At 43.7% G+C, this 14122-nt stretch overlaps 1 protein-coding gene across 2 annotated transcripts in view; it reads left to right on the top strand.

The window, feature by feature from the left end:
• The window catches only part of Klhl18 (kelch like family member 18), a 63688-nt gene that overhangs the window by 28430 nt on the left and 21136 nt on the right, over positions 1-14122 (top strand). For both annotated transcript variants that reach the window (XM_059268754.1, XM_059268755.1), the window contains exons 2-4: positions 2314-2444; positions 4214-4354; positions 12228-12426. In XM_059268754.1, coding sequence (XP_059124737.1) covers positions 2314-2444; positions 4214-4354; positions 12228-12426 — 471 coding nt within the window. The remainder of the gene's footprint in view (positions 1-2313; positions 2445-4213; positions 4355-12227; positions 12427-14122) is intronic.

Here is a 14122-nt window from a genome sequence, read left to right as displayed (position 1 = left end):
ACAATAAGGGCTGCTTATCCTACCCCACCTCCACCCCCTGTTTAAGCCAGACCCTTTCCTCTCACTGTTTATGTTTTCCTTGGAGAACATGCTTTTAGCTGCTCTAGCTTGAGTACTTTTCTGTTCCATCTGCTTTTTAATAACACTGGTGTTCCAGTGAAGTGTTGAAGCAGTGGGTACTAACTGAAGGGAGGAGTTGCAGGGGCTGCACTGGAGGATGCTCTGTGATAAAAACTGGCACTCGATGTGTTCAAGCTTCTATTTGTCTTACCACATTTACTCCTCATTGTAGTTGGAATTTTCTTTGGGCCGCCAACCAGCTCCCAAATAAAGACACGGAAACATTATTCATTATGAATACTCAGCCTTTAACTTAGACTTGTCCTACTAGCTCTTTTAACTTAATTTAGCCTGTTTCTGTCCATCTGTGTTTTGCCTCAGGGCTTTTTACCATTCTTTCATTCTGTATGTCCTACTTTCTGCTTCCTGTGTGTCTGGCTGGCTAGCCCCTGGCATCTCTCCAGCATCTCTTTTTCTTTTTCCCCCCAACCTAAATTCCTCTTCCTACTTAATCTCCCTACCTAGAAGTCCCGCCTACACCTCCTCCCTTGCTATTGGCCATTCAGCTTTTTATTAGGCCAATCAAGTGCCTTAGGCAAGCAAGGAATTTTGACAACTGTTCCACCTTGTCTTGGCAAAATTCAGCAGTCTTTTTCTTTTGTGTCCTGCTTGTCCAGCTTGTACAGTATACTGTCAGCAACTAAGGCAAGGGCAGTTTCTTGCCCAAATGACTAGCTTTGCCACAGTGGAAGCAAATTCCATATGGAGTTTCTTCGATGCCATCTTCCTTTTATGAAGTAGATTGGTGCTGCCAGGAGTAGACACGTCTCACTGTCATCAAAAGCCTTAGGTTATTAAGCATCTTAAATGCCATATTCTGTAGGTCTCTGAATGATTTGAAGATCACCTGTCTATCTAAAATATATCTGTTTAACCTTGAAAACATACCTAACATGACTACAAGTTTGATTGTTATAGATGACTAACTACTAACCTGCATTTTTAAATTATCCTAAACAGTTTGTAATAATAGCTTTCAAGGACTGGAACTTTACATTACATTTTTAAGTAAGCTGCATAGGTACAATACCTTAAACAAGAGTAGAAACATACATACAGTATAACAAAAATAACCAAAATATACAAAAATCCATACCATTATAAAATATTTGAGATGAATAGTTGTCTTTTTTGCCCTGTATTCCTATATCCCCACTAAATGATAACAAACATCCATAACTCACCGAATGACCAAAAACCACCCAACCCACCTCTTGGGAATGTGGGCATTATGTTCTCTAGACTGCTTCCTGTTGTCTGGGGGTGATGGCATCCCCAGGAGACCCTGCAAAAATTGAGATAATGGTCAAGTCCTAAGAAAACTAGCTATAACATTTGTTGTCCAGTCTCTGTAATGGGAAAGTGCAAGGCTTATCTGAAGTCCTGACTAGAATAGTCTGTGAGGCTAGACCATCTCAACTAACATCCTTGAAGTTAGTTCTGAATGCAGAACTCTGAGGAAACTGCAACAGAGGCACTCTTAAAGGCTGGATCACCTGGGCCACCCATTTTCATTGGTGTTTGGTCCTTTTGCTCTGAAAACACATGAACTTTCAAAGGCAATATACATATATGTATATATATCTGTATGTATATATCTGCATTAACACAAGTATAGACTGTGCATTATACATAAGCCAGCCAAAGATGATGTTTTGTTTTATGTTTGAGCAGGTAAAGACATCTATCAACTTTATAAGTTTGTTTAGACTGTATAACCAAACCTCTATCCATGCCATATGAAAGAATGGCATATAATAATAAGTCATGATGACTCTGTAACCAACAAAATTTATCACATGTCATCCAGTCTCAGAGCTGTTCCCATGTCAAGGGATTGGCATATACGCCACCTGTCTTATAGTTTTTCTAGGTTTATTTCTTTATGTCTGTAGCCAAGATTTTCAGGGGGTCTCCTCCCATCAAATTTGGTCTCTTAATTTTGAAGGAATCCAGAGCAACACATCTTTACATAGTTAAACTAATATTCCACAACACCTCATTAAAATGTGGTATTTCCATTCTTCTACCATAACTGAGTATATTGTTTTTAAATACTCACAGGTCTGTATGATAAGCCTTGTCTGTCATGCCTGGGATGTCTTCATTGTCACTGCAGTAAGCTGTGGAAGGGAAGATGGGCTTTTGTATTTATGTTCTCATATTTGTCTTTGTATTTTCTTTGGTCCACAGATCGGGGACCACAAATTCAGCGCTCACCGGATCGTCTTAGCAGCCTCCATCCCGTACTTCCATGCTATGTTTACTAATGACATGATGGAGTGCAAGCAGGATGAGATTGTAATGCAAGGAATGGATCCCAGGTACTAAACTCCCTACCATTGTGCTCCCTGGGGCCAGTTTCAACCCGAGCCTTGGACCACATGAAGGCCTGCAGTAGAGCACAGTATTCAGTAGGACGACTCCATACACACTATGGTAGTTAGAAGATGGATGAGCTCCTCAGTCAGTGACCAAGGGAGGGTTAAAATGAAAGGAGGTTTGCTTGCTTGCCCAGGCAAAAGGTGAGAGTGTGTTTAGAGTGTTGGGACACAGTAAGATAAGGCAGGGTAGAAGGTTCAGAGATCAGAGAGATGGAGAGGCCAGCGCTCTATGGCTGGAATTTGGATTTCATTCTCCATGAGAATAAGAAGTCAAAAATACAAAGTTAGAAAATTCTTTCTAAAATTTACCCCTAAACATCAATAATTTTTAAAAATTGTAATGGCAATAAGAAGATAATAGTTATGGTGTCTACTAACAAAGGCAAGAAATTAGAACATGCTTTAGTGTTGTTATCATATAGCAACCTCCCAAACAGTAAACATGAAGCCAGTGTAGCAGAATGAGAAAGGGCATAATAAATCATTTTATTGCCAGACAGTGGTGGCACACACCTTTAATCCCAGCACTTGGGAGGCAGAGCCAGGCAGATCTCTGTGAGTTCGAGGCCAGCCTGGTCTACAGAGCAAGATCCAGGACAGGCACCAAAGTTACATAGGGAAACCCTGTCTCGAAAAACCAAAAAAAAAAATTATAATTTGTCCAAGTTTATGTAAATGGACAATTATTTAGGTATTGTTTTGTTGTTGTTTGTTTTGGGACAGGTATCACTATGTAAAGCAGACTGGCCTGCCTCTGACTCCTAAGTGCTAGGATTAAAGATGTATACTACCACACCTAGCTAGAATGAATCTTTGAAATAGTTATTCCATTTAAATATATTCTCAAAATGGATTTTGTTTGTTTGTTTTGCAATGTAGTCTCACTATAGATTAGGCTAGACTTTGAACTTGAGATTCTCCTGCCTCAAACTCACAAGTGCTAGAATTACAGGCATGTGTTGCCACACTCACCTCAGCCCAATGGATTTTTTAAAAGATTTGTTTATTTGTATATGTATGTAACTATTTAAGTATATGCACATGTATGTGAATGTGGGTGAGTGTGCCTATGATAGAAACCCATGGATACCAGAAGAGGGAATCAGATTCCTACAAGCCAGAATTGCAGGCCTCTGTGGGACACTGACTTGCTGTATGGGTGCTGGGGTCCAAACTCAGGTCCTATCAACCAGAGTTCTCTCTCCAGCCTCTAAATGAATGTGTGAACAGGGCTCATCTATTCTTCAGGTAGTGTCTTAGTCACCATGACCATGGCAACTCATATAAAGGAAAGCATTGAATTCGGGCTTATTACAGTTTCAGAGGTTTAGTCCATTATCATCATGGTGGGAAGCATGGCAGCACACAGGCAGACATGGTGCTGGAGAAGGAGCTGAGAGTTCCATATCTATATCTACAGGCAGCGGAAAGAAAGAGAGAGACACTGGTACCGGCTTGGGCTTTTGAAACCCCAAAGCCCACCCCCAGTGACACACTTCCTCCAACAAGGTCACACCTACTCCAACAAGGCCATGTCTCCTTATTTCTCTTAAGTAGTGCCACTCCCTGATGACCAAGCACTCAAATATATGAGCCTAAGGGGCCATTTTAACCACTACAGGTAGTCATATCAGTTCAGTTAGGACCAAGTGACCTGTGGCCAAGACTCATCTCTGAAGAGCTTCTCATGCTTTTCCTCTTCCTTCTAGTGCCCTGGAGGCTCTCATCAACTTTGCTTATAATGGCAACCTTGCTATAGACCAGCAAAATGTGCAGTCGTTGCTAATGGGGGCAAGCTTCCTGCAGCTACAGAGCATCAAAGACGCTTGTTGTACATTCCTCCGAGAAAGGTGAGCAAAGCAGATGATGGGATTGTGCTCAGTTCTGGAACCCTCTGCCACGCTGCTGAGTCAATAGTGTATCTGGAGTTTTCTGAACAGTGAGTTGGGAATGTTACTCTCTAGAGATGGCATTTCTTGGGATCAGTAATGTTCAGGGCCCATCTCATTGGGCGTTTACATAGCCCTGCCTATACTCTTGTGTCATGACATAGACCCATCTGATCAGCTGTTAATTTAGCTAATTTCCTCCTCTTTTTCTTAAATTTAAATTTAAATTTAAAAAATTTTTTAGAATTTTTTGTGTGAGTTCTGTATTTACATATATTTGTTTTGTTTTGTTTCGTTTCATTTCGTTGTTTTTCCAGGCAGGATTTCTTTGTGTAGGCTTGGCTCTTCTGGAACTCACTCTGTAGATCAGGCTGGCCTCAAACTCACAGAGCTACGCCTGCCTCTGCCTCCTGAGTGCTGGGATTAAAGTCATGGACTACCACTGCCTGACTTATTTACATCATTTCCATCCCCACTGCAACTCCTCTTGTGCCCCCCCACTCCCTTTCAAATGATGACTTTTTTCTTTGTGTGTGGGGGTGGATGGGTGGAGGGGAAGCTTAAATATAGTCTGCTGAGTCCATTTAGTGTTGCTCATAATCTAGCTAATTTCTCACCAAACTATTTTATTAATTTACTTGGCCTGCCTTTGAACTGTTTCATAGCCATCTCCATGTTTGCTTAGATACTTAACCCTCCATAAGTTTCTTGACCTTTTTGCACTACAGCTCCTTCAGAACTCACCTATATTTCTGTCCTCTTCTGTCCACTGAGAGCAGTCACCATGTGGTCTTTTAGAATGATGGCCATGGACTATATACTCTCACTATTTCTGCCTCTTGGCAAAGGGTTTCATGAGTTCTTCTGTGACCTTTAACTGATCAGATAAGGCTCTTCCCTCCCTTAGGGAACAGCGCTGTCATAAACTAAAGGCCATTTAATCACTGGAGATTTGGAGATGAGAATTAGTGCTGGGCCATACGCAGGCCGAGAAAACCCAGAAGAGCACCTCTGTGTATATATTGTTCTCCCCAGCCCAGTGTCCATGCTCAGCCTGATGATCAGCATCCCTTCCACCTCAGCTCTGCCCTCAAGAACGTCATCCTCTCAGAGCTGACCTTCCCTCCCCATTCCCACTCTACCAGTCCTACTCACTGAGCTGTCTGTGGCCCCTGCAGGCTGACCACATCCTACTTTTGTGGTGCCCATGGGCATTACTCAGCCCTGTCATGTGCATACCTACACATAATCATGGTAGTGATGCCTCAAATGTAGAGGTGTACATCAGCTACCTGCAGGGTAAAGGGTTTCGCCTTGAGGTCAGTGGCTCTGTGTTTGGTGTTGCAGATGAAAACCTTGTCGTTAGCGACAGTGCAGCTCCAGAGCCAGGCTTGTCCCTGCCTTGATGAGGGATGCACACCAGGATGGGGACATACACACCAGGATGGACACACACCACACGAGAGAGAGAGAGAGAGAGAGAGAGAGAGAGAGAGAGAGAGAGAGAGAGAGAGAGAGAGCGCTAGCGCTCACTTGATTGATCTCTTTGTTCTCATAGAATTTGGCTTTCAGATGGAGTGAGCGCTTCCAATTGCTATTCTGACACTTTCATCAAAGGAGGACAGCTCCACCTAGGGGCTCTTGAGGTCATCACTCATTCACACTATCATAAGGTGCTTAAGCACTATTGAGCAGCTGGACATGGTGGTGCACACCTTTAATCCCAGCACTCAAGAGGCAGAGGCAGGCGGATCTCTACAAGGCCAGCCTGGTCTACGTATTGACTTCCTGGCCAGGTCTACACAGTGAGACCCTATCTCAGACAAACAAAAGCAATGGTGATGAACAATATTTTCTTTTCTTTTTGAGATAGGTCTTATCATGTGACCCAGGCTGGCCATAAACTCATGGCAGTCCTCCTGCCTCCACCTCTAAGTGCTGGGATCATAGGTGAGTGTTCCACCTCACCTGGACAGAAGCAGTTACTTTGTCTAGACTAGTGCAGTTTTTGCTTGTCTTAGTGACATCTGAGGAACAAGTACCTAAGCATAAAGCCTGATGTTTTGAGTCTGCCTTGAGTGTTTCTTCATCATTTCTGCAGGACCCGGTCTGAGACCCAGGCCCCTGCTTCATAACTGCCTTCCTCCTCTGCCATGAGCCCCAGAGGCCTGGCCTACTTTCTGTTTTCTCTCCAGTAATTGCTGTTTCTATTTCTTCAGCCTGACTGTAGAATGTGTGAGGTTTTCAGCACCCTTCTTCCGTGTACATTTGAGGACAAACATGTGGGCTTCATTGTTTGAAAGTTTGGTTGCCAGTGCCTTAAGGAAAACCATTTTGGGCATGAAGGCACAGAGAAGCTATAATGGTAGCATAGTTCTGAGCTTACCTGGTCTATTGGCTCTTCTACCTGTTGCCTCCCCAACCCAGAGATTGCAGTTGACTTCTTTTTTTCCTGGTCTTGTTTTTGTTATGTTTTGTTTTGGATTTTTTTTTTTTTTTTTTTTTTTTTGGAGACAGGATTTCTTTGTGTAGCCCTGGCCATCCTTGACTGGGCTGGCCTCGATTTGCCAGAGATTTGCCTTCCTCTGCCTCCAAAGTGCTAGGGTTAAAGGCATGCACCACCACTGCCTGGTGGGCCTCCTGGTTTTTAGATGAACACTGGAGTGAGTTTCTGCAACCCTTCTCTCAGAAGTAGATTGTTTTGGTGGATTTTTTTCCCCTTGAGGTACTAGGGAGTCAAACCCAAAGTCTTGTACATAGTAAGTCCTCTACCACTGTGTTGATTTTATCTAAGTTGTTCTATTTACCAATAAAGACCTGGGAGTTAGATGTTGGGGTGAAAACCTGCTAGCTCAAAGAGACCAAGAAGCAACAAGCTGACCTTCCTTTTTGGCCAGAGACCTAGCAAGAGAGCATCTCTCTACCCATCCCAAACCAAAAGGGCCTGAGAATCTAAAGTCCCACCCTACTTCTTTTTTTTTTTTTTTTTTTTAATTTTTTTTTTTTAAGATTTTATTTATGTATTATGTATACAGTGTTCTGCCTGCATATATGCCTTTACACCAGAAGAGGGCACCAGATCTCATTATAGATGGTTGTGAGCCACCATGTGGCTGCTGGGAATTGAACTCAGGACCTCTGGAAGATCAGTCAGTACTCTTAACCTCTGAGCCATCTCTCCAGCCCAAAATAGTTTCTTTTTTTTTTTTTTTTTTTTTTTTTTTTTTTTTTTGGTTTTTCGAGACAGGGTTTCTCTGTGTAGCTTTGCGCCTTTTCCTGGAACTCACTTGGTAGCCCAGGCTGGCCTCGAGCTCACAGAGATCCACCTGGTTCTGCCTCCCGAGTGCTGGGATTAAAGGCGTGCGCCGCCACCGCCGCCGCCCCCACCCTACTTCTTTCTGTGCCTCTCTCTCTCTCTCTCTCTCTTTTTGGAGCTGAGGATCAAACCCAGGGTCTTGCGCTTGCTAGGCAAGCCGCTCTACCACTGAGCTAAATCCCTAACCCCCTCTGTGCATCTCTCTATCCATCTTCCTGGGTCCTCCATATTCTCTATGGCTAATTCTTGTCAACTAGTCGCTAGCTCCACCTCCTGATCCAAGGTTAATTTAATTAACATAATCTTGGAGTCTCACAGTGTGATCAGATATCCCCTAATACCGTTGAGCTTCATCACCAGTCTTCAGCTAAACTGAAGATGAAATGCATCAGTGAAACAACTCAGTGACTGTCCTTCATATCTCTGGTGTCTGTCTTCAGTAGCGTGTTATACCAATAGTTTCTTTAGGACAAAATTGAGCTGTCAGTGAAGAATATCGCCATGGGTGGGGCGTCTCTGTTTCCCTTTGGCTTTATTTCCCTTCCTGTCTTCATCCTTCTGAATGAACCCATTTGCTATGTGGCCACTGTCTCTTCCATTTCCATCTGCAGGTTACTTCCATTTCCTCACAGGTTACTCTGTCATGTCAGGTGTAGTAGTACAGTTCACTTAGGAAGGCATGATTTGGTGCTTCGTATTAAATCAGGCTGATCAAAGGTACAGGAATCCTAGCCTCAGGAAAGCATGGAAAGGAATGCCATTAGGTGCATGGCTCATTCTGTCCCTATCTGTAGGCTCTACTCAGCTCCAGTGAGTGGTGTTGGGTTTTGGGCATGAATAAAGCACCTGCTGCAGGAGCCCAGGTTTATCCTTGTCACCTTACATTGGTAAAGTGCTTTAACATTTCACTTAACCACCGAAGTGCTCTAGAAAAAGCACTGAGAGATGCTGTGTCCTGAGCCCCATGCTCACTGCCTCCCTGTCCTGTCTGCTGCTTCACGTAGTGATTTTGTTTCCCTGCCCTTGGAAAACGCACTGAGGTGCCTGTCATCAGAGCACTCAGAAGGCTGAAGCAAGGGGATGGCCTCAAGTTCGAGGCCACTTCTTGGACTACATAGTGAATTCCAAGACAGTCAAGACTCTAGAGGGAGATAGGAAAGTAAAATTTGGAAAATTTGGTCCCGTAGTGTCTACTGCTGTCGCTAAGACTTCAGACCCACGCTGAGTTTGTTCAAAAATAAGAAAAACAAATATAATAGAAACTAAAACAGCGGCAGCTTCATACCAGGCACCAGGCTAGTATTTCGCCTGCATTCATTTTGTTTATTGTGTGTGTGCACATAGATGTAAGCCGTGTGTGTGTACCCTCAGAGGTCAGAAGAAACCATCAAATCCCCTGAAACTGGAGTTACATGGTTGTAAGCTATCTGATAGCTATCTCTAGCCCCCATTCTTTTTCTTCCTTAACTTTTTTTCATTGTTTAAGATTTTATTCATTATCCTTGATATACATAATAGCATGTTATGTATAGAGATGTTCATAATTCTGATTTATATAATTACCCAAAACAAATACAAACTAACTACATAACAGTGTAGTAATAATAACAGTGGACATTACCACGCTGAATTAAATTTCAACTTTGTTTACCAATAAAAATATGAAAGGAAAGCCCCGGCATTTGTACTGTGATGCTCCAATAAACCTTAGTGCTACCAAAAAAAAAACCCATATATACATACATACATATGTAAATGAAGGGACACCGGGAATTTACATGTTAGCTTTGCACAAGGACTGTGCAAATCTCTGTATGTTCCAATTTTGTTTATACATCTGCTGGAGCAAACACTAATTTTTTTACACTTTATTTGTGTGTTTACATGGGCACACACATGCTATGGCATGCATATGGAGATCAGAGGACAGCTTATGGGAGCAGGTTTTCTCTTCTCATCATGTGGGTTCTAAAGGTTGAATTGAGGTTGTTGTCAGGCTTGAAAACAGGCTCCTTTATCTGCTGAGCTAGCTCACGGGCCTGAAAACACTATTTTTTAAGTTTTGCTCGTTTTTGTGTTTGTTGTTGTTACTTACCTATCTTGAGAGGGGCGTGCATGCTAAGGCAAATGAATGGAGGTCGGAGAACGGCTTTCAGGGTTGGTTGGAGTCTCATGTCACCCTGAGAACGCCAGGCTGACTGGCCCATGACCATCCATTTTCTTGTCTCCCCTCCAATCTCACTGGGATATCCAATGGAGACCACTACGTACAGCTTTTTGGTGGGTCCTGGGGGACCACACTCAAGTCATCAGGCCTGAACAGCTGGGGCTTTATCCACTGAGCCAGCTCCCTGGACGTATTTTGTTTCTCTGAGACAGGCAGGGTCTCACGTAGTCCAGGCTGATCTTAAATTCCTGATCTTGGGGGCTGGAGAGATGGCTCAGAGGTTAAGAGCACTGACTGCTCTTCCAGAGGTCCTGAGTTCAATTCCCAGCAACCACATGGTGGCTCACAACCATCTGTAATGAGATCTGACACCCTCTCCTGTATACATAATAAATAAATAATCTTTAAAAAAAAAAAAAAAAAAATTCCTGATCTTCCTGCCTCCACTTCTTGAGTGCTGGGATGACAGATATGTACCACCATGCCTGGCTTTATTTGTTTGTTCATTTGTTTTTAGAGATTATGTGGCCTAGAGTGGCCTCAAACTTCTGAGCTCAAGTGATTCTCCTGCCTTACTGTCCCAATCACTGGGACTACAAGGCACGTACCACCACACCAGTTCCCACATTCTCTCTTCATCGTAGCTGCAGCCCTACTCAGTGCATAGTTGTCACCATATCTCCCCCCCTCTCTCCTCTCTCTCCTCTCTCTCTCTCTCTCTCTCTCTCTCTCTCTCTCTCTCTCTCTCTCTCTCTCTCTCTCTCTCAGTCTCTCTCTCACAGGTCTGGCTGTCCTGCAATGTCATCATCTTTTCTATGCGAGAAAATTAATGACACTTCTGAGAACTTAAGGAACATGCCTAGGTTCCTCAGAAAGGGACAGGCCCAGGACTTCCCAGGCTCTGATGACTGCAGGTCTGCCGTGGTGTTAGAGCCACAGAAGCAAGATGTCTGATTTCAATCTCAGGACCTCCACTTACTTGTCAAAGTACTGGGAACACATTTCTTGGTTTTCCTGGGCTCTGTCTTCCACTATAAAAAGAAGCAATCTGCAGGGTTGATTTTTTTTTTTCCCCTTTTTTTGGTTTTTCAAGACAGGGTTTCTCTGTGTAGCTCTGGCTGTCCTGGAACTCACTCTGTAGACCAGGCTGACCTCAAACTCTCAGAGATCTGCCTGCCTCTGCCTCCCAAGTGCTTGGATTAAAGGTATGTGCCACCACCACTTGGCCAGGGTTGATTTTTTTAAAAAGATTCTTTGTGCATGCGTGTGTGTGTGTGTGTGTGTGTGTGTGTGTGTGTGTGTGTGTGTGTGTGTAGGTGCCCTCTGAGACCGACCAGAAGAGGACATTAAATCTCTTGGAGTTGGAGTTACATGAGATTGTAAGACACCAAACGTAGGTGCTGGAGACCAAACTCAAATTCTCCAGAAGAGTAGTAAATGCTCTTAACCTCTGAACCATCTTTCCAGCCCTTAAAAAGGATGCTTAAAGAACTGAACGGAGTTCTCCGGTAGACTGTTTGCCTGCGTGTACAAGGTCCTCAGAAAAGTACAAATAAGGAACTGAAGAGATGGTGTGGCAGTTAAGAGCACCTGCTGCTCTTCCAAAGGGCCAGAATTTAATTTCTAGCACCAACACAGGACAACTGTCAACCGCCTGTAACCATAGCTCCAGGGATCCAACTCCTCCGGCCTCTGCAGGCATCTGCACACATGTGCACATACTCACACACAGACACACACATACACATAAGTAAAGATGATAAAATTAAATCTTTTTAAAAAGTATAATGATTCTGCAGAATGGGTATAAAAACCTAGGAAAGTATTTTAGTCACTAAAGTGATAAACTAATAATGGTTGTTGCTGTTGTTTCTAGGGGTCTAATTTCTTAGGTTCATGGAGCCTCTCTCTACCTAAAATAAGAAAAATGTGTAATGCTCTCTGTATTGAAGAAAGCATCTCTTCCATGCCTCTCCTTCCTGATGCTTAGAGGTGGAATAGTGCCCTGGATCCTCTCAGAAACCACACAGCTGGATGTGGTGACAGGGTTTCCCAGTGCATACTCTCTTTACATCTGACAGCTGCTTCACAGGACTTCCCCAGAGTCTATTCCACTTTGACATGCAGAGGGCCATGCCCCAAGAAGCAAAGACTTGAGGCTTGCCCATCTTAATTTAATACTGTTAAAAGTGAGTCTTAGAGAGGGGTACCTGATATCATAGGGGGGTTCCAGTAAAACTGGGAACAAAATAGGACTTTTGTTCCATGGCTTTGCCCAAAACCATTTTGAGAATGATTGAATATAACATTATTCCTTCCTCTAAACTTTTCCTTTTCATTTTATGTCAAAGGCTTCACCCCAAAAATTGCCTGGGCGTGCGCCAGTTTGCCGAGACAATGATGTGTGCTGTTCTGTATGATGCAGCCAACAGCTTCATCCACCAGCACTTTGTGGAAGTGTCCCTGTCTGAAGAGTTCCTGGCCCTGCCCTTGGAAGATGTGCTTGAGCTGGTGTCTCGGGATGAGCTGAATGTGAAGTCAGAGGAGCAGGTCAGTGAGCAGAGCAGCAGTCTGTCTTCAGAGAGGGCAAGCTCCTTTCTCTCCTTTCTTCCTTCCTCCTCCCTCTCTTCCTTCCTCCTCCCTCCCTCCCTCCCTTCCTTCTCTCCTTCCTTCCTTCCTTCCTTCCTTCCTTCCTTCCTTCCTTCCTTCCTTCCTTCTCTCCTTTCTTTTTTAACAAATGAACATACAATTTTTATGATTTTTATGTATTATGGGGTTTGTGTTGTTACGTGTGTTTTTCCTAAAAACTTGCTTTTATTTTAGTATCTAAATAACAGTATATTTATCAGCTACATTTCCCTTATTGTTAGAACTTGGTTTAATTGCAATATTTATTATTAGAAATAATATTGCCATAAACTGGAAATGAAGCACTTGAAGTTGGAGTGAGTGTTATTGTTACTGTTAAGGCGAGAGAAGTTATATATCTTTACTGTTGGTGGGACTTTCCAGAGGAGGGGAAATTGGTGCTGCAAGAGAAATGAGAAAATGGTGTTTGGATGGCGTCTGAAGTGAGAAGAATCAGAGTGTAAGGCAACAGGGGTCGGGCATTAGACAGGAGCAAAAGCCACTGCGTCATCCAGAGCAGCCCCAGCCAGAGCTGGTGTGCATGCTGCAGATGAGGGAGGTGCTGGGAGAGGTCTCTTACTGACGTTCTGCTCTGGTTGGTTTCTTTCTTCTCCGCTGAGAATGAACATGAAGGAAGAATATTAGAAATCTGAGGGGAAATGAAATGTATGAGTGGACGGTGGTGAGAGATGGGGAGGGCTTGCTGGGGAGCAGGGCCTGATGACTAGGCTTAAGCTTAAAGGGCTTGGCTTTGTGGTGTGTTCTCTGCCAATGCCATTTATTGGTATGGAATAAAAGGCACCTTGACTTGGAAGAGCTGGATTTTGTGGGTTGGAGAGATGGTTCAGTGGTTAAGAGCTCATTTTCTTGTCTCTTCCCCAATAAATCTCTTGTGTGACTCGGCTCCCTACTGCCAGGACACCTTTCCCCTCAGATCTGTAGCACTAATACCCTCCTGCATCTGCCTCCCACATGCTGGGATTAAAGCTATGCACTACCACACCATACCTTCATTTTATTCTTAAAGACAGGGTCTTACTGTGTAGTCCTGGCTGGCCTGAAACTCACTTTGGAGATCAGACTGGCCTTGAATTTACAGAGATCTACCTGGCTCTGTCTCCCAAGTACTGGGATTAGAGGAGTGTTGCCACATGCCCAGTCCATAAACAATTTAAAGACCAAGAAGTGATGATGTTCAGAGTGTGACAGGGATGTATTTTAAAATGGGTGACACTGGGGTCTCCCCTGAGTGTAACCTCAAAACGATCATCTCCTTGTGAAGCTGGATGAAGAACTCCATGTGGAGTCATGGGTTCTGGGCAGCTGTTATTGGGATCAAAGAGGAGAGCCAGGCAGAGAGAGAAGAGCTGTGAATGGGTCAGGTTTCCCAGAGGACCCCTGTCTGATTTCCTCATATTGGGCAGCTTGCAACTGCCTGTAAGTATAGCTCCAGGGTATCCATCACCTCTTCTGTCATGGGCACCCACACACATATGACATACATACTCTCTCTCTCTTTCCCCAACCTCTCTCTCTCTCTCTCTCTCTCTCTCTCTCTCTCTCTCTCTCTCTCTCACACACACACACACACACACACACACACACACACACACACACT

The sequence above is a fragment of the Peromyscus eremicus genome, chromosome 7, assembly GCF_949786415.1.
Source record: "Peromyscus eremicus chromosome 7, PerEre_H2_v1, whole genome shotgun sequence".
NCBI classification, from domain to species: Eukaryota; Metazoa; Chordata; class Mammalia; order Rodentia; family Cricetidae; genus Peromyscus; species Peromyscus eremicus.
This window is presented reverse-complemented; position numbering and strand designations above follow the sequence as displayed.